Below are 21872 nucleotides of genomic sequence, written 5' to 3' on the forward strand. Positions count from 1 at the left end.
GATTTTCAAATAGTTGTATCTCGGCCAAATATTATCCTAACAAACCATATGTCAATGGAAAGCTTATTTATTCAGATTTCAGATGATGTATAAATCTCAATTTTGAAAAATTGACCCTTATGACTGGTTTTGTGGTCACATATATAAAAATACACTACAAATGTCTAATATTAGCCTACATATGTTGACACACATGGTTGACTCACAACTATTAAGTGCAAATCAATCTACCAGGACTATTAGGAGCTTAAATAAGACATGCTTTCTCATTCTGCAAAGTTTTTAACCAAGACACTAACTGATGACTGACTAATTCTCTCTGACTAAGAGCAAAACTGACTGGGGTAATAAAAGTGATTTGTAGATTTCCTCTCCTCTCCTCTCACTCCAAAACCAATAATCCAGTCTGGTAAAAGGCGCTCACCGGGATGCGCTGGGAGTAAAAGCAGCAGGCGTACTGCTTCAGATCTTGATCTGCTAGAGATACCGGAACCACAAAGAACTCTGGGAGACTGCAAACAACAGAAAAAGTAGTTAAATTTCCCACAAATGTCTCCTGACACTGTAAAGCATAATCAAATACGTGATGCTTGTTTGTGTCAATATTATAAACACAATGACCGGATACTGAACTGTGTGTGGATCAGTGAGATCAGTGTTTTCATTCCAGAGGATTACTGCAGAAAGGACAACATTCCTGTCTGTCTGAGCAGATTTATGTGAACCGCTCATAATTTAATCAGTTATCCTCATTTTCACAGAGATTTATTAGGATGACTAATTCAAGTTCCGTTTAACAATAGCCGTTTGTACTGCACATACTCATACCTGTGTTTCTGTCACATTCACTTGCTACATGAATGTTATGAGTCACGCAGCAATAATCTTCAGTGTAAGATGCTTATAATACAAGCTGTTTGCAAAACAGACCACAATTTACATGTAAACTCACATATATAAACTCACCTGGGCGAGATGAAATAGCCTTGATTTATGGTACACACCCTCCATTCGGAGGCACCAGTACGCTTGATCTCTCTGTCCCAGTCTGAGGAGCAGTCGAACAGGGGGGTCTGCAGCCTCCCGCCAGGGTCAACACCGTTCACCCGCTCACCTGAACAAACCACATGTGTACATGCTCAAACAGTTGCGTAGGGATGCCAACTCATGAGGGATAAAAATATGACTTATAATATATATATTTTTTAATTATTAGATTATAATAATACATATAATTACAAAAAAAACTTGACAATGAACACATACTACCTAAAGTCTGGGTTCAGTAGGATTTTTTTCTAAAGAAATTAATACTTTTATTCAGAAAGGATGCATTAACAGTAGACAGTAAACACATTTATAATGTTACAAAAGATTTCTATTTCACACAAATTTCAAATAAATGCTGTTCTTTTGAATTGAATCTATTTATTAGGGAATCCTGAAAAATTATATCTCTGTTTTCACAAAAATATTAAGCAGCACTGTTTACAGTTTTGTTAATAAAGAATGTTTCTTAAGCACCAAATAAGCATATTAGAATGAGTTGTAAAGGCTGCTGAAAAGTCAGCTTTGCCATTACAGGAATTGATTACATAAAAAAATAAAAATAAAACTAGGGATGCACCGAATGTTCGGCAACCAAAATTATTTTGCCAAAAATAGCAAAAAAAAAAAAGCTCTTAAGCGAAAATACGCGAAAGACCGAATACATTGTACTGAACAATAACGTGACGCGATCAAATAGAGGCGGCGCGCACTAATGCAGCAAACATGTTACTTATTAATTTTAAGTTAAATTGTGCTTTGTTGGTATAATGTCTGCTATAATGTTACAAAATGTTCAGTGTCAAGTAAATATTTTTAAATTGTTGTTTTGTAATTGATTGTTTCTTTGAAAAGCAAGACAAAACAGTAAAAAGCACATTTTGGCTATTTAATTTATGCAATGGTGAAAAAATACATGGGGAAAAAAAACGTGTTCGGTATTCGGCCTTCAGCCCAGTGTTTCATTTTGCTCGGCTTTGGCTTCGGCCAAGAATTTTCATTTCAGTGCATCCCTAATTAAAACAGTTATTTTAAATTGTAATAATATTTCACAATATTACTGTTTTTATTTTATTTTTGATCAAATAAATGTAGCCCTGGTGAGAATGAGACTTGAAATGAAATGAAACATTTTAAAAATGTACAGATCCCAAACCTTTGAATGGTAGTAAAACAGCCCTCTTCAGATCTAGTTAAGTGACATATTTTACATCGAAAGGCAGAATGCATTAGGTTTGCATTAGTGGTGGCGTCACATGCTCCTCTGATCAGGATCAGGTTACATTCTGTCATGTCTTAAAACTACATGTTACAATGCAGCCCAATAAATCTTATTATAGGCCATGCTATTCATAACATGAGAACTTTGCATTCCCTGGAAAGTCTTCTCATGTCTTGACTTGCAGGGAAACTGAATGTATGGATAGCTCAACTCAATTTGGCAGCTCTTGTGGAAACAGTGCAAATATTTGCTGTCACGGCCTCATGAGTGTTTTCCTACCTGTTGATCCATGATATCGCTTTCCGACGTATTCAAAGCCAAAGAGTAGCTGTGGGTCAGCAGGGTGGGAGTAATGAGCGATAGCCAGACAAACCTGTAAAAGCACATCATACATTCACATTATGACTAACACAAAATTACCTTCACTTATTCACTGTAATTTCCTCAGAAAACAGAACTGAAATGTCATTACAATAAATTCCTCCTCCTTTCGTCTCACAATACAACTGCTGACATTTACTAACAAAATGTTCCCAGACCAATTTACCCTCACAAATTGAAAACGCTCCATTACAAATGAGACATGTACATCTCTAATCTTTTAAAAAGGGATTTGGAAGAGAAAATTAGCCTGTGTTGAAATAATCCATACATAAGAAATACTTCTGCCCCAGGGAAGTATTTTTCTTTCTTTTATCTGTTTTCCTGCAACACCTGTTGGTCAGTTCCCCTGTTTATTCATTCAGAAGAGCTTTTCTTGGCACAGCTGTTGGATCCAGGCATGGAAATATTCGACAGCACTGTGCACCGAGCTAGGCTGGACTTTCACCTTTATGACACTTTTTTTTTTTTTTTTTTGCTGTCTCTTACATATCTCACAAATGAGTCTTCAAATAACAAACATATTTTCTACATGACCGATGTCCCACTTGTATAGAAAGGGAATGATAATTCTGTCATCATTCACTCACCCTCATGTTTTCATACAATTTCATTTTAAAGGTATAGCTCACCCAAAAATGAAAATTCTTCCAAACCCATGAGACTTCATCTTCAAAACACTAATAAAGATATTTTTAATGAAACCTGAGAGATTCCCGTCCCTCCACTGTGTTTTGAACAAAGGTCTTAAGGGTTTGGAGGAATTTTCATTTTTGGGTGAACTATCCCCTTGTACAAAAAACAACAGTCGGAACCCAGAAAACTCAAATAAGGGGTCAACACAGAACTGCACAAATTGTTTATTGTTTTTCTATATAAAAATATGCTAGATTTGTTAGAAATTTTTGAACATTGAGCTTGTGTCTTTCGCAGCATCTTGTGTGTGACACGACACTCTAAAAACATGGCATCCAAGTTAAAAGAAGATTTTCCACTTTTGAGTTTTTCTTTATTTCACTGCCCTGCATTTCAACTCAAAAATGCACTCTGCGTGAATGGCCCTTAAACCTTGTGCTTCTCAAACAAAGAATTTAATGCTTGTAGTGGTCAAAGGACAAAAACGTACTTTTGCCAGCAGTGTTTTCCAATGGAGATTGCTGTAGGAAACTCTAAAGAAGAAAAACCTGCACTAGGGTCAAAAGTGCTGGAAATTAACAGTGACGACTGTACAGACTGATGACATATTAGGCATGTGAATTGAAAAGCAACTCTGTAATTTCCAACTGGATATTATGAAATTACCAAGTTTTTTTCCCCAAGTGCCTTTGCATTAATTCCATTCAGCAATTAGCTTAGCCTACAGGAAATTGACACATTAAAATTGAGAAACACAATGAAGGAGTCCTGTCTTCACAATCCAAAAACAGTATTTGACATTTATTTCCATTTTAGTCCAATCAGAGCTGAGATGCCTAGAAAACTGCCTGCATCAGATTTCCTTAAGCTCCTACATAATACTAGCACTAGAATAAGCATTGCGCGTTGCAACGGCTGTCAAGGAAACGCACTCTACTTGCCCTTCACGTAAGCTCCATACGTTTAGCCTTCACTGGCACTGAGGAACAAAAGCATCAGGGAAGCTCTGGAACGGAACTTCAGGATAAATGTGCATGTTTGCTAAGCGCTCAGAAAGTGAGAGCCATGCTCAAAGAGCTTTTTGTGGTGCTTTTCTTGCCCCTTTCTCCCCCTTCCTTCACACATTCTCGGGAGCTGGCAGACTGTTTAGAGCTGAACTCTGGCACCTCTTTTTTCGTCCTCCCCCTTTACATCACTCCTTCTATACCTTTTGTTATTCCCCTTGGAGCTTGGGCCCTGTATTTGGTGGGTAACTGCAGGTGAAAAGCTCGGCTTCCCTCACAGTCTTTTTCCTATTACCAAAAGGAAAACTCCCTTTTCTGCTTTCAAAAACATAAACAGCTCTTAGTGCAGCCTTTGAGATTCTAGTGACTAATAAATGATGATTAACAATCATTCCAAAGATGCTGTGGAAACCATTCATCTGGCTCTGAGTCATGCTATAGGAATGGCCAATCAGGGCTCGTTAGACTGCAGGAATGACAAACAGGAGGCCGTTCTCCTCTTCTGACAGGAGCACAGTGTGGAATGTTCGTTTTACACAAAGTTCCACGTTGCCAGGCAACAGCAGCTGTTGTGAAGCAACAGGATGGGTTTGTAGGCCGGTGTGAGTCACAGAGCTCGGAGTTCATGGTATGATCAGATCAGCTTGTCTAAAGAGCTCTTTTTATCTGCTTTATGGCGAAAATGTATAACGGGAGGGAGAGACATTCCTCAACAGAACATGCTTTATTTTATGAGGCAGAGAGCCTCTGATGGGTTTGGTGGGAACTTTCAAAACGCTCCAATATGCTTCACTGCTGTGCATTTTTGGCCTTTTAAATCTATCATTGGGGAAAATGAAAAACTAAATATATAACTAACCTTAAAAATTAAGACATAGAATATCTTTTAGAACATCTGATGTAAAAACAGTAATATTGTGAAATATTACAATTTACAGTTTAACAATTAACAGTTTTCTATTTAAATACATTTTAAATTGACAATTGATCCATTTGTTCAAGATTCTTTGATGAAAAGAAAGTTGAACAGACAACAGAACAGCATTTATTTGAATCTGAAATCTTTTGTAACATTATAAAAGTCTTTACCGTCACTTTTGATCAAATTAATGTGTCCTTGCTGAATAAAAGTATTCCTTTAGGGAAAAAAAAATATTGAATGGTAGTGTATGAGGTTAAATAATGTATAAATCTCCCATTTTTTTATCTCATTTTAACACCAGCGAATAAAATTTATTTTGCTTCGCTTGAGCTTGTTTTGGTCTCACAGAGGTCCTTTAACGTGGCGTGCATGTGAAGGAGTAACTGTGCAACAAACATGAGAAGTCATGTGAGAGGAACCAGTTCCCCCACTTTGAATGGCTGATTAAACTGTCAACTAAACAATGGCAGACTGTTATTACTGCAACCGTTCCACAAATCGGTGAATAGAAAAAATGTAGAAAATAAATGGCCTAATTACAAAGTAAATAACTCATATGAATATTACCAAGTAATTTCACATTTGAATCTAAATGATCTTTGAGTAAGAATCTACCACATGCCACTGGTTTGGGTCTCATGTGTATGAGGGGGTATAGCAGGAAGAGATGAATCTGGCTTCTCTGTGACTCGTCATTACAGGTCTGCAGTGGGATCAGTTTCCACCAGACAGAGAAGGTGGATGAAAGCAATGCTGTCTATGTAAAAAGACAAACTATAATCCCCTCATCCTACAACCTCTCAGTAGGAAAGGGGAGACAACGAGAGAAGAGACTTCCTGAAACACCACAGGCCTAGAGTTCTAGGAATGGATTCTAGCTTAAGTAGGACACTGACAAAACAAAATGCAATCAATTTGCATAACACCGCATACACCTAAAGACAGAACACAGACTGAAATGAATAGAATTCATAATTCCACTTCATTCCAGGAGAGGAACCAGTAATATGCAGGAATTTCTTGTACATGTTTACAATGTTACTTCAGGGGGAAAAAAATCACCCAGACTTCAGCAGGGGGCTGCAGTCAAACCCATTAGTCCTTAATCCTCTCTCAGACTAATCCAAAAGTGCCTGGAACGTGGAGATGTGTGAGCATGTGTGGGAGTGTGTTTGGGTGCAAGGGGCTGCGAGGTTAATGATTTTATGTGTGTTTTGTACCTTTTTAGCACTCTCGGGTCCGGCTTCATCAAAGCGGAATCGGATAATGCGGAAGTCTTTGCAGTAGAGGATAAGCTCAGTAGGGTTAAATTTCAGCTTCTGATCGGAACCTAAAATCTTCTGCTTCCCCTTAACATCATTCACTATAGGAAAAAAAAAAACATACATAAAGTCTTATTTTGATTTTGTAAGCATTACTGATAATGAAAGTAGATAGAGGACAGGTAATGATAGAAGAATTGGGATTGTGATATGGCAAGAGGCAGACTTGCATGAACACCACAGCATTATGTGTCATTGGTGCTTACTACCAGGTTTACTAATCTCACTATTGGATTCTACACGTGCTAGTGAGCGACGGAGTATAATCTGTATTATGTGTAATCTGTATTACATAATATTCAGTCAAATAATCTGAAGGCACAAGAAATCATGACTATGTTTAAAGTAATAATTAAAATAACAAACTGAAATAAGTAAGCTCTCTTTTCCTACAGAAGTACTAATTAAGACCACTTGTTCCGTTTTTTAACATTCGGAGTTCTAAAGAACATGACCCTTTATCTTTACCACAGAATGAGTTCCTCTACTCAAGTAAGTCTATCCACTAATGAGCTGAGTGAGGAAATGCTCACTAGACATTAACTTTATATTAGCAGAACTAGCTTATAGCAATATCATGCTGTTTATACATGTACCGTATAAAGCCTTCCCTATTATTACAATCATATCAAATTAATACATTAACAACATTATTACACATGAGCAATAAATGAATCAATCTGCAATATACGTATTGTGCCCCTTAAGTTTTAAAGTATATGTGCAGAATAACTTTCAAGAAGACATATGGAAAAATATCACTTCACAGTACAATCTTTGCTTTCCAAAGATTTGTGTCTTATGTGCACAGCTAAAAGATTCTAATGATGAGTAACGAGTATTTTACTTGTCTAAATAGTAAGCTATTGTTTAATGAAAGGAGTGTTTTAATCAAAACGCAGTATTGTAAAGAAACTATGGAAACACATTGATATTGTTATATTGTTATAAATTAACATGAAATTGTTCATTTATAATAATAAATGCTTTAAAAGTAGTTTTCATTGCAATTTCATATTAACTAATGTAAACATATTACTGAACCTATTGAAGACCGAATTGTGTTGCTAAGATGTAGTTCATTTAAGTAAATAAAAAGCAAGTAAATATTTTTGTAGGAGAAGCCTACCCTTGCATGTGACATCAAATATTTTTAAAGAAACAAATATGAGCAGATATGGTCTGTTGGAGCTTTCAGTCCTGTAATTAATACAGCATAGACAGCCTCCAAGGGCACTATCCCAGACTCCAGGGGTCACTCCGCGTGCCTTACTGACAGATTGAAGCCTCAAAGTGTGTTTTTTTTCTAAGCCTGAATCTCTTATAAAGGTCTTTTGTTAAAGCCACACGGACAGACGGAGTAAAAAAAGGGAAAAGAAGCAGGCTTCATGCGCTATCTGTTCAGCACAGCAATTCAACACTTGGGGGACTAAGTCAGCAATGAGGGGAGCGCAAGGATCTAACACAAACAAGATTAATCGTGGCCAGACTCAGGCTGCAGTCTGGCAGGATGAGCTCATCTACAGCTATGCTAAAAGCAGCCACCCAAACAGGTTCTGCAGCTATGCTACAGTGTCACAAATGACTGCATCACTCGTGGAAAAATCCAAGCCACGGGGTTACAGTCAGTCATCTAGGACACATGATCCTTTTTGTTATGTTAACACAAATGCAGTAGCAGTTTACGAAAAGGAAAAAGGGGAACAGACACAGAAAGAGAGATTAGAGAACTGAGGTACAGAAGAAAAAAAAGAGATAGAGAACAACCAAAGTTAGAAAAGAAGGAAACCAGTGACTGTAAAAACACTGAAGGAGAACGACAGGGATAACACACAAGGAGACATTCTATATAAAGCTGCATAGGGTCTGACCAGTCAGACGCCTCAAAACATTTTCATTTAGGCTATTAAAAGCATAAAAGCATGGTTGGAGTTTCATGGAGCAGTGTTACTCAAACTAGGGTCTGTGGAGCCCCAGGCATTCATCTCACACAAATTTCTGAATGAAAATGAGGATCATAGTTTTAAAAAAAAAAGGTACAAAAGCCTTTAAAAAATGTTTACACATAATTTTAGGAGAATGAATGACTATTTGCATACATCAAATCAGAAAGAACAACAAAAGATAAAAGTACTTACTATTGGTATGAAATTACACAAATATTTTTGAGAGCATATTGCATAAGTTGATTGCAAACTGATTTGATAATGTAGTTAAATTTGGGGTTATACAGTCAAGTTGTATTATTTACATATTATAACGTGCACAGACTAGAGCTTACATGCTAAGCTGCTCTTTGATAGTGATTCAACTGATTGTAGAAAACAGCAGCAAAAAACAGGTGGTCTGCAGGTGTTGGGAAGCATGGTGGAGTGTGTTCATGTACTGTTGAATTACCTGTTACTACCTGCTCCACACAAGCCAGCGGGATATCGTGCTCGCCCAAGAGGCGGTGGGTGCACTGGAATCTCTGTAAACAATAAAAAGACAAGGGTCATTTTTCATTCATTTGCTTTCAATCTTTTTGTTGACGTTATCCAGTAAAGAGAACCTCATGAGCTACGGCTGGCCTGTGTATGAACCAGTGTAATGGGTGACCCGTATAAGCTTTGAAGGCCTGTAATAATTTACCTTCTTTCCTTAGTAAATCAGCTGATCATCTGTTGACTGAGGGAGATTATTAACATGTTTAACTTATTTAACTTAAGAGCTGCTTAACAGGACGGAGTGACTATATAAGTTAATATGTGTAGCAGACTTCACTGCTCTGGAAAAGAACTTTGGATTCTTTTGCATGACTAGGTCTTGAAGACAGGGTCTGAAATTTATTTCCCTCCTTATATGACCCGTTTATCCAGTCTAGTACGGAGTAATACTCATGACACCAATATAAAAGGAATTGTATTATATTATATGAATTATAATACTGAAATCTATTTCACCTATATGTTCACATATCTAATGCAGACCTGCTTTTCTCAATACTTAAAGATAAAGTGTGTCCTTTCTAGTTTAATGAGTCAACTACAGTGTATGGAAGTCAATAGTCGTTTATTTCCCCAAAATGTTTAAACACTGTGGCTCTATCAAAACATTGTCATGACCAGTTACAAATAAATAAATAATTAAGTAAATTCAAATTATAGTGCAACAGGTCAACAAATCTACTGATTTCTTTTCCTCAGCTATGTAGATTAATTTTCTAATTCTCTCCAATAAATTATAGTGAATAAATACTAGATTACAATCCTATGCCTACATTCAGAGATTTTTTTATTTATTTTTTATTTCAACTATTGGAGATGTTTCTGGGCTAGCAGGTTAATTATTTCCATTGCACACTGAAAACAGCGCAGCAAGCTAAATAAAATTCACACATGTATTTTCCGCTACCAGAAATGTTAAAGTCAGCAATTCTTCAAAAGACAAATTATAAAAACTTAACAAAAACGGTTTTTTTTAATTTTAATTTTGCTTTTGATTTATTTCTCTTTTTTAAAGTTGTGAGACCACATAATAAAAAGTCATATTATAAACTAAAAGCATGTTTTGTGTTGAATAATATTCTATGATTTCATCACTGCTAGTGCTTATAGTTGCAGTAAAAGTACTGACTCTCAGATAAGTCTGTGCTTACCTGTCGTGGCAAGGAATTATGGGCAATGAAGGAAACTTTGAAGTTAGTACACACAAGTTTCCCCCAGAGGTCATCCTGACAGCTTTCTGCTCCGATGCACTTCCTTACAAAGTTTGCCTCGTTCACAACTATTTCACCTGTAATGAGGGAATAAGGAAGTGAAATTCAGTGGAAGGAAAAACACAATCAGCTGAGCAATGGATGATTAGCTGAAATGTTAACTTTGCTTAAATATTTAACATGCATTAAAAGGAACTGTTGGTACTTGTGTTTAACGTGTATTATTGATTTGTTTTATTCTATAGTCCACTCCAAGTATGTGTCTATATACTTCTCTGCTAACAACAACCCAACTTTTTAAAGAGCCAAACAGAAATGAATGAAACTATAATTTTTATATATTTTGCGCACGATAGCTCCTCCACAATACAGCAGCAGTTTCTTATTAGTTCAGTAGCAACTTCTGGATTGCTGACCACTTGGGCTACACCAACTTGAGCCCCTTCCTAACAGCTTTGCAGGGAAAGCCCTCTCCTGTGACTCTCCTTTCATGTTGAAAGAAAAATTATGCCCTATTAAAAGAAATGGCCTGTTGTGCTGACTAACAGACACATAAACTTTTACCATGTACAGAGTGTGCACATACATGCTGAGAGTCCTGAACGTTTGCTTTTTTTTTACACAAACAGGAAAAGAGCATGAGTTCAAAGTCAGGTGTACCAGTTGGTCACAGAGACATTTTGTTTGTACTAATAATACTCACTTGTGCCAGTGAATCTAGAGTCTATGCTGAGCTTTACCATATTTAGAATGGATCTAATGTCATTCTAAAGAGACATTTATGCCAAGGACGATAACGATAAAGTTATAATAAACCCTTTCAAAAAAACATTTTTCCAGCAAAGGAACAATAAAAACATTGACAGCTGAGTCTGAATCCATCCAACATCATCATAGAGCTTTAGCACTTGAAGCGGCAGATGACAAAACTGCAGAATGGGCTTATATAATAAACAGAAAGCCATGCCATGTTGACAGAACGTTGGTGTGGATGCAAATATAGTTATTTGCATCTCAGGCGCATGTATCTCAGGCACAATACTGTTGAATGCTTCAATAAACGTCATAACAGTAGGTCAGCCAGACAATTAACTTATAACTACATGTGCCTGGAATCTGAGCCCACAGAATTCTGGAGAAAGTTCAGTATAAACATCCACAACTACTTATTTATCTATTAGATATTTTGGTTAATCTGATAATGCTTTAAGTTACTAGTGTCATCAGTTGAACCTATATTTACATTTAAAAACTTTTTTTTAAACTTAATTTTATCACTACAGTGAGTGCAGATTAAAAAAATATTCTTATAGCTCATTTTAAGACCTCAGTATGAAGACCCACAATCTCTATTACCCATCTTCTCACATTTTCGCAACACACACCCACTCGCAAATTTCAAACAACTTCCTCTTCCGCTCTGTAAATGGCCATGACTATATATCAACGTGTGTCTGATCAGTGCTCTACAGGGATTAAGCAGCAGCTCATCCTCTCTGATCTACCAGTAAACAGCAGAAGATCAGTCCAGACTGCTGATGAGAAGGAAATGCAGATGGCAGTTTGGCAGATGCACTATGAATGCAGCCAAACAATGTCACACTGAAATACTCGTTTACTGAAGATCAGTTGATAAAATCACATCTCATTGCACAATTTAAATAGTACTTTATATTGTGACATTATCACACACACTACTAATTTTTTGAAAGAAACTATTTTTTTTCCAGCAAGGATTCGTTATTTATCAAAAGTGACCGTAAAGACATTTGCAATGCAAAACATTATCATTTTCAAACAAACCTGAAAAAAAAATGTATCACAGTTTCCAAAAAATATGAATCAGCACCACTATTGTCAACACTGATGATGTTAATAATAATAATAAATGTTTTTTGAGCATCAAATCAGCATATTGGCATCATTTCTGAAGGATCATGTGACACTGAAGACTGAGGTAATGGCTGCTGAAGATTCAGCTTTACTATCACATGAATAAATTCCATTTTAAAATGTATTCAAACAGAAAACAGCTATTTTAAATTGTGATATTATTTAACAATTTTCCTGACTTACTGTATTTTTTATCAAATAAATGCAGTCTTGTTGTGCATAAGAGACCTCTTTCAAAAAAATGTAAAAAAATCTTACCGACCACAAACTATTGAACAGTAGTGTAACTTAACTTGATCACATTAAATCTACACAGTATATCCTGATGCCAATGGTTTGACATGACAACACATGAGAGTATACATCACAGACATGGCATTAATAATACACACTTGACATTAAAGGGGTCATAGGATGCAATTTCAAACTTTCCTTTCTCTTTGGAGTGTTACAAGCTGTTCGTGCATAGATAAGATCCCTAAAGTTGCAAAGACTAAAGTCTCAAACCCAAAGAGATATTCTTTATAAAAGTTAAGACTTGTCCACGCCCTCCTAAAACGCCTCGTTTAAACACACCCCCACATGCCTACGTCACTGTGTGGGAAGATTTGCATAACACCGCCCAAATGTTCACGCAAAGAAAGGCGGCATAACTTTCATTCTCGCTGTAGTATTGTTGCTGCCGCCGCCGCAGTGTCGTGGAGAAGCTGTGTGTTTCGTTGTGAAAGTGAAACTACTTTGTTTGGTCTTCCAAAAGAGGACGATATCCGCTTCGTCATGCCTGGAGCTGATCCGTGCTGGTCGCTGAGGAAATACATCAACTTCGCGCTGTGGATCGCCAGATCGGCTTTCACTGTGGACGAAGCGGAGTCCAGCCCGGGGTCGTCACATGTAGTTGCGGCAAGCCCGCCGGCCACTCCTTCGTCGAATCCGCCGGCAGCGCCGTTCTCAAGCCCGCCGGCCTCCGCTCACTCAAGCCCACCGTGTATGACGCTGTGTGTTTCGTTGTGAAAGCGAAACTACTTTGTTTGGCCTTCCAAAAGAGGACACAACTAGAAATCAGTGGTTAAGTTGTATTTACAACACTGTTCCAGAACAGTTTAACCCAAATATTCAGATGTGTGCAACGCATTTTACAGAGGACCGTTTCCTGAACCTGCAGATTAGCCTACAATGCTGTGCACAAAGGCTGTTTCTATAAAGTGGGGCAGTTCCAACTTTGCAAGGACAGTCTGGTGCTTCTGATTCACAGACTGTAAGTACGTTTTTTATATATAAAGAATTTGCCACTGACGATTCAAACGCGAGTTTTGGGCAGTGTAGAGTAGCGAGCGCTTGTTGTTTGTCGTTTCTCCGATCACAAATGCAGACATGGTTTTATGTTTACGCGGCGCGATACGCAACGCGTAAAAAGACAGTACAAGTCATTATAATCAGTAATTATGTCCCTACTGGATGCAACAAATGCCTCATTTGTAATGGGTTTTATTGGTGTTGTCTCATCGCGCCGGGACAGGGCATCACAGTATGGTAGGGACATAAGATTCCCGTCACACGCTTGAGGTATTCAGCCAATCACAATGCACTGGATCGCTGGCCAATCAGAGCACACCTCGCTTTTCAGACCGATGAGCTTTGTAAAAATCGACACGTTTCAGAAAGGCGGGGAAACAATAATGTACATTATGTGGAAAATAATGTGTTTTTTGAACCTTAAACCGCATAAACACATTGCATTAAACCAAATACACAACATAATGTTCTTTTTAGCAACGTCATATGACCCCTTTAAAACTACTTGATTAAACGACCCATGACAAGTTAAAGATAGTCTGCACCTAAAAATCACAGCATCAAATATTTAGATATGATCATGTGATCAGGCTTCCTGTGTTTACATCCTGTTAGAAAAGGGGTGTTTAGGTGGCTGGCATGTTTTATCAGTACACTTTTGGTTGCATTTTTTTTAGCTTTGAATGTGGACAGCAATTATAGCAGAGTTAAAAGTTAAAATGGTGTTGATGGCTAAAGCACGGAGAGAAGATGCTGAATACTGCAAATGTAGCACAGGCTGTTCTTAAGATCGGATCGAGTTCAGAACAGGAATTCTCTCTTGTTGCATTGTGCTGCAAAAGTTACACGTAAATGGATCAGAGCAACATGATAACAAGATGCCAAACAGAGAGACTGACAGAGAGAGAGTGAGTGAGTGAGGAGAGAGAGAGAGAGAGAGAGAGAGAATGTGTGCGTGGGTTTGTAAAAGAACACTGTTCATGAGACAACGGGCTTGTTTTGTTGAGATGACTAGGCACCATTGGGCCTCCATGTGTGTGTAGAGCGGTGGAGAGATTTAAATGGAGCAGTCATGTAGGAGGTCAATCTGAATAGATACATTCTACTAAAATGTCACCACATGCAGGACTAAAACAATCCTTAGAGAATGACTAAAACAGACTATAAGTCTATTTTCTTTACATGTCGGCAAACACAGACACAGAAAGCGTCTATTTTTCATACTGTAAATTACAACGTGATGCTGAAATTGCTGTGAAACGTGCCTTTAAAATTACAGATTTGGACTGGGGTTTTTTTTTTTCAATTTTATTTCGAAATAGAACAGAATTTTAATTCCTGCAAGAATTCAGGAACAGGAACACAAGTTAGATTGAGTGAAACATAAATAAATGCAAACTTTTATTAATTAATTATTATATTGTATGTGCACTGCAAGTATTATATACATGTTGACATCGTAAATAGACCTACAAGATACACTACTATTCAAAAGTTTGGGGTAGGTAAGACCTTTTTTTATGTTTCTGAAAGAAGTCTCACCAAGGCTGCATTTATTTGATCAAAAATACAGTTTAAACAGTAAAATTGTGAATTGTTTTGAAAATTCAAAATATGTGTTTTTTTATTTATTGAAATATGTATTTTACAGCATTTTATTTGAAAAATCTTTTGTAACATTATAAATGTCTTTACGGTCACTTTTGCTCAATTTCACATGTACTTGCTAAATAAAAGTAAATACTTTCTTTAAAAAAAAGAGGTAGGCCTAACTGCAGTAAATGTAGTACTGTTGTAAATGCAGTAACTTCACCACACCGTGTGCCACCCTACTATCACCACAGTCCACAAAACACAGTGACAAGGGAGGTTTTGTTTTACTTTCAGATGAAGAACTAAAAAATGCACAGCACATCTATTTTGGAAACAGGGAAGGTCCATGTTATGCGGCTTAATTATAAGGAGTGAACGCCTAAACGCAGAGTCCTTCCCCAGACACCACGGCACTATAGTCGCCTTTCTGTGTGTTTCCCAACACTTCTAGGAACAGAGAAACTGTCCGGATGCATTAAAACCTCTGCCATCGCAGAGGCGGAGCTGATAAGTGTTGTTAATGGCTTGGAAATAGCTGATCTGCCATTGCATGGGTTAGAAAGGTTAGGACAGAACAAAAGGCAAAGCCTCACAGGTATAATAAGACTGTGAGGTTGAAACTACCTGTCAGAACATGAAGCCTTTATTCAGAAGAACCAGGACATTAGGATTAAAGGTAGATGGGTACACACCCAATTCAAGTGTGCTTGGCAATGGCAATTATAAGACATACAGGAACAGGTAGATCACATTTTTAAAACCATGATGGAACAGAATCCATGTCCTACAGACACGTCACCATGATATTGACCTCTTGATTTAGCAGACATCGAACGAGTTTTGAATGTGTTAAAGCTGAGCAAACAAGAGCCAAACAAGCTGCTTTATCAATTTATCAGTCTGATGCTTGCCTACAGATCAACCACTAGCTCTGCAGCCATATGCCTAAACTAATTCAGGCTTCTGTGCGCTCCAGAAGTGAACAGCGCATTGTGGTGCCATCCCAAAGAGGCACAAAATCACTTTCACTGACCTTTACCTTCACTGTTCCCTGCTGGTGGAATGACCCGCTGAACTCAACCCGAGCAGTCTTTAGCCATTTTCAAGAAATGGAAATTAACACTAACACTTTCTATTCTATCTATTTTTTTCTATTATCTATTCTTTAACTTTGCTACATGTAATGTGTTAGACAAACTGTGACTTGCCAAAGCACTTACATATTGTTGGCCTTTTGTTGGTTTAATTGTCCTCATTTGTAAATCTGCTAAACGAATTTAAATGTAAATGAAAAGGTAAATGTTCTCAATGCTGCCATAGAAGCAACACATTTTTACATTCTGCATGAGAGCTGATTTAAAGGAATAGGTTCCCCAAAATTATGAAATTCTCTCATCATTTACTCACTCTCATGTTGTTCAAAACCAATATGACTTTCTTTCATGGAAGGCACCATGCACTGGTCACTCTTTTCCATGCAATTACAAAAAATAAAGAAATTTCAAAGCTTCAAAAAGTCAAAAACAAAAGAAAAGATAAGAGAAGTCTATATGCTTTATATGTTTTGTTATAGTCTTCTGAATCAAATTATAGCTTTGGATTTTTTCGTAATTAAATCATTCTTTTGAGTTAGATCTTTTAATGAACCAGTTAATCCAATTCACAAAACTGGTCTGAAGCTAAATCTACAGTAATCCGGAAGCATTTGAAAACATCTTTTTCTCTGAGTTTTGGCCTTCAGTCCACACTAAGGTGGCTTTTTGAAGATGCTCTCCTAAGTGCATAAAGTTGCAAATGCGGTCTTCGCATTGTAGTGCGGACTGTGAAAACTGAGGTATTAGATGAGTACATTTTGGAAACGCAAGTGTGGACAGAGAGCATTTCGAAATGAAAGCGCTGTTTTCAAATATAGCCTATCTGGATTAATGTAGTCGCAGCGGCTATATTTCGGTTATGATTGGAGAGATACAGTTCACAATGCTGGTTACAGCAATTCTCAAGTGAACAAGATTATCAGTGATAATAGGCTTGTTTGAGATGAGCAAAATCTGCGCAGAACCGATCACCGGTGATCACCACGAGATGCATGCCGGTTAGAAAAGTGTCCGACTTACCTCCGACTTGCTCTGATGTCATGCTGACGTGTGCCAAAAAACTCTCGTGATGGCGAGGCGGCTGTGTCGGATTGTGCAGTCGAGCGCAGTTGCTCTCCACTGACTGCGCTGATCAAAAGCATGATGGGAAACGACACAGCTTAATGCTCATTGGTTCAGACAACTGTGATGCTGCGTTCTAAAATGTTTTATTTTTTATCTGATTTCATGTGATTATGTATTTAAATTATGCATGAATGTTCCCAAACACTATGACAGTGCGATCTCTGTGTGAGATATGTGATTGTTGTCATATTTCTATAAATATCTCAAATACATGTTTGTATTAAAGTAAAAATGGATGATAAATACACCTTTCGTATGTAATGAAATAGCAAGCACTTTGAGTGTCTTGTTCATCATATTTATTTTCATATAAAAGCAACAGAACTGAAATTATATCATGTTTATCAGCAGCACAGCACATGAGTGAGAATAACGCGATATCTATCTTTGATCTCGTAGGTATCTGCTCCACTTCGAGAGGGCAGAACTGTCCGTCTTGACTGCGCTTATTTCACTCCTCCCCTCACTGCAGCCGCCTACTCTCGCCTTCATTTCAGGCGAGGCGCATCTCAAACAAGCCTAATAATTTACATTTTGGTCTGTTTCTCACTCAAATCTATCACATGGATTTAGAACACATGGAATATAGAGAATAAGACATAATGTCCACTTTTATGATACATTTATGGTGATTTTGCATCATTTTTGAAGTAGCTCCAGAAGAACAAAAGACTTTTGTTAGAAATGTACTAGTTGCTCTTCTGGAGCCACTTCAAAAATGATGCAAAATCACCATAAATGTATCATAAAAGTGGAACTTTAACCTTTCTCATTCCACAGATGAATGAAAGACATACATGTTTGGTACAACATGAGAGAGAAAGTCAATAATTAAAAAATAATATCCTCTTAGCCTTACACCTGCTTTATTTACAATTCACAAATAATGAAGTGTGGCATTAAAATGCTGTCTAGAAGAAGAGTCAAGTTTTAAATAGGAAAAATATAGAAACTCTTTGGTCATTTTGAGCGAGATGCTAACGGTCTAATCAGATTCACCTATTTTCAAAAATAGTGGAGTGTTCCTTTAAGGATAGAATAACAATAAACACTTCAATTCACCAATCCATCTTTACACTTACATTTTTCTCTTGAACATAGATGGCCCAAAAGCTCATTTCAACACATTTAATGAGTGTCTGTGCTCTTCTTAATTGCTTTAGCTGTGAACTACTTTAATTTGGAGAAGAAATGCAGTGAGTGACTTTAATGCGTTAGATATGTCACTTTGCTCACAGCTGATCTTATAATGGTGACGAACACAAGTAAAAACAATCCATCTTCTTGAACCTGAAAAAAACAGAGTTTGCTCAAACTTAAATGGATAGCCACTGAAACTGGCTTTATGAAACAGGCCAACGGGGTTCAAAACAAACATTCAGTTGCAAGACCATATCTTCAACTACTAAGCAACACCACCCCAACCCTGTGACGGTTATGAGTTGTTTGCCAAAAGAACTGATGCACCTTTTTTCTTGCTTACCTGGTAGAAGTTTCGCTTCTAGTTTCTTGATGGGCAGTTGAGGACTTTTCTTCAAATCAGTCTGTGTAAAAGATTAAGAACACTTAATATCACCTAACCACTTTCAAGTACGCAAGACAAAGTAGATCTTTACACTTACATTTTTCTCTTGACCATATGGCACAAAATCTAATTTCAACACATTTAACGAGTGGCTATGCTCTTCTTCAATTTGTCATTTGATCTGAATATCAACATTTGTAATCAGGTTTCCAGAATAAATGATCAAATTTTGTGTCTCTGAGGATTGGTGATCTGTGACGCTGCATTGTGTTGAATGTCAAAAGTTTTTTTGTCTCTTTGTCAGTGGGGAATTTGACACACTAATTCCTATTATTCAAAACTTCGCACATCATGTTATTCATTCATTTCCATTAGTAACACATTGGCTGACGCATCAACATCCTGCACATGTAAAATTTGTATCTAAATACGCTACAAGTTGAAAGTACATGCACACTGTTCTTAAAGGAGGGCATCTAGCTCCATCTTACCCTATGGTACTACTGCTGTGGTGGTCATTTTTGACGAAACGTCATGAACAAAGTAACCACTGTGAACAGCTCACACCTGAGTTGAGGATACCTCTGTCAAACCAAGTGAAGTCTTAACTATGAGGTTACCTGTCGTCCAGATGACAGTTTTCTTAACATACATATAACGTTACGTTACAAGTGCAGAATAGTAAACGATTATGATGACTTTTTCTTTAGCTGCTAGTCGTTAGCATGCTAGTGTCTCACTTACCTGAAGTGGAGGAAGATAAGACTTAAAAGTCGGCTTCGTTTGTTTACCGGAGAACATAATTTAAACGGGACGATATGACAAAAATGCGAACTGTAAATCCATATAAGAGCAGCCTAAAACTCTTAAAACTGTTTCGGGCTACATCAAAGCATTACATCCAGGGTTTCTTCAGTAGACGATGTGTTTAAAAACATCGTTTCCATAAATGCAAAAGCAGTATTAAGTCTGTGCTTCGCTTGCAGTAGTGTCTCAGCTGGATGTGGTCTGTCCCGCTGAAGTCTCTTCGTTAGCGGCTGTCAAACTCAAAGTTTTGCTGCTTTAGTTTCCTGCTGTAAACATTTACGTCATGTTCAGTCTTCTTGTCTGAATCAACAGTGTGTGTGTGAGTGTGTGTGAGTCCTGTGGTGGTGCTGCAGCAGACGGCTTCAGTCCTATAATTCACCGTCCGTGTTCATTTCAGCCATGTTTATAAGAGGGGGGAATGGGGAGGTGCAGCGTGCTGCGTGCTTGAGCTCTGGACCACCAAAAAACAGGAGGAGGAGTGAGCTGTGGCGAGCCCCGTGGACCACTGGAGCGTTTTGTTTTGAAATGCGAATATTCATATTGTTTATGATATTAAAAAATATATTAAGTGCTTTAACACATATATTTAATTCACAATGTGAACTTTGAGCTAGAATTTGTCATTCTAAAATTTGAAATATTCGCAGAGAATAATCTTTATATGCCCAATATTTAAATGATCTGAATTGCGTTGCAATGTCGAAAAAAGCACATATGCATATAAATATTTTCATATCGTGCATATTTTAGTTGAAGCCTATTAATGGACTCATGGCGCCACCTGCGGGAATAATTGTAATCCTGCATGCATAGTTTCAATAAGGTCAAGACTGTCCCCTGTAGTCACACGATGAAAATACTCCATACACTGATCTATTATAGATCAGTGACTCCATACTAATTCTTCTTTACTTAGAAAACCCTTTCTCAAATACAACTATGTATTTCCATTTAAATTGTAATGCCTACCTGAAAGCCATATATGCTTGTAATGATGGACAGGTTGAAAATATAATAAAATATAACGCAATCACTACCATTTAAATGTCTGAGGTCATTTTTAATGTTTTAGAAAAAGGTCCCTCATGATTCATTTACATGATCAAAATACAGTAAAAACAGTAAATATATCTACAATATGAAATATTTGAAACTTTTTTTCTATTTTAATTGCGTTGCAATGTCGAAAAAAGCACATATGCATATAAATAGATTGTTTTCATATCATGCATATTTTAGTTGAAGCCTATTAATGGACTCATGGCGCCACCTGCTGGAATAATTGTAATCCTGCATGCATAGTTTCAATAAGGTCAAGACTGTCCCCTGTAGTCACACGATGAAAATACTCCATACACTGATCTATTATAGATCAGTGACTCCATACTAATTCTTCTTTACTTAGAAAACCCTTTCTCAAATACAACTATGTATTTCCATTTAAATTGTAATGCCTACCTGAAAGCCATATATGCTTGTAATGATGGACAGGTTGAAAATATAATAAAATATAACGCAATCACTACCATTTAAATGTCTGAGGTCATTTTTAATGTTTTAGAAAAAGGTCCCTCATGATTCATTTACATGATCAAAATACAGTAAAAACAGTAAATATATCTACAATATGAAATATTTGAAACTTTTTTTCTATTTTAATATATTTTCAAATGTCATTTATTTCATTACTCCAGCCAGTTACAGTGTCGCACGAACCTTCAGAAATCATTTTAATTTGCTGATTTGATGCTAAAAAAAAATATCTTATTATTATCAGTGTGATTATTAATGTATTCGCTTTTTTTTATTTATTTATTTTTTTTTTTGGAAATCATGATTTGTTTTTTAGATGTCTATAAATCTTTTGTAACATCATGAAAATCTTTACTGTCACTTTTGATCAGTTAAATGTGCCCATGCTGTATGAAAGTAATTATTTCTAAAAAAATAAAAAAAAATTAAGCCCAGACTTCTGGACAGGAGTGTACTCTTTAATTTATACCTATAAAAGCAGTTTGCGGCTATTACACAAAACCTAGTCCAGATGTCTAGCTTCACAGCTGTAAATAGATGGCTGAGTGGAGTGAATCATTTTGTCAGTCCTAGTTTTTTTATTAGCTTAGGTTTGACTGTATGAATATATGAATATGTTTATGAATATGTTCTATCACAAGGTTTCTCTCAAAAAGTTGTCAAAGGTTCCTCAAAAAATTGTGAACTAAAAGGTTCCTCTTGAAATATGAGCTGCTAAAAGGTGAATATTGGCTTACAGGCCTGCAAAGATCTTTGTGAAGTAAGATGAACATTTAAA

General features: G+C 36.9%; 1 protein-coding gene across 2 annotated transcripts in view; it reads right to left on the reverse strand.

The window, feature by feature from the left end:
- The window catches only part of mtmr10 (myotubularin related protein 10), a 25998-nt gene extending 5988 nt beyond the window's left edge, over positions 1-20010 (reverse strand). For both annotated transcript variants that reach the window (XM_016463461.1, XM_016463460.1), the window contains exons 1-8: positions 19499-20010; positions 18713-18773; positions 10172-10308; positions 8932-9004; positions 6433-6575; positions 2549-2642; positions 967-1114; positions 425-512 (exon numbers count right to left, since the gene is read on the reverse strand). In XM_016463461.1, coding sequence (XP_016318947.1) covers positions 425-512; positions 967-1114; positions 2549-2642; positions 6433-6575; positions 8932-9004; positions 10172-10308; positions 18713-18773; positions 19499-19555 — 801 coding nt within the window. In that variant the 5' untranslated portion in view covers positions 19556-20010. The remainder of the gene's footprint in view (positions 1-424; positions 513-966; positions 1115-2548; positions 2643-6432; positions 6576-8931; positions 9005-10171; positions 10309-18712; positions 18774-19498) is intronic.
- Between the last annotated feature and the right edge of the window lie 1862 nt (positions 20011-21872).

Source organism: Sinocyclocheilus anshuiensis, unplaced genomic scaffold (genome assembly GCF_001515605.1).
Source record: "Sinocyclocheilus anshuiensis isolate Anshui unplaced genomic scaffold, SAMN03320099.WGS_v1.1 scaffold816, whole genome shotgun sequence".
NCBI classification, from domain to species: domain Eukaryota; kingdom Metazoa; phylum Chordata; class Actinopteri; order Cypriniformes; family Cyprinidae; genus Sinocyclocheilus; species Sinocyclocheilus anshuiensis.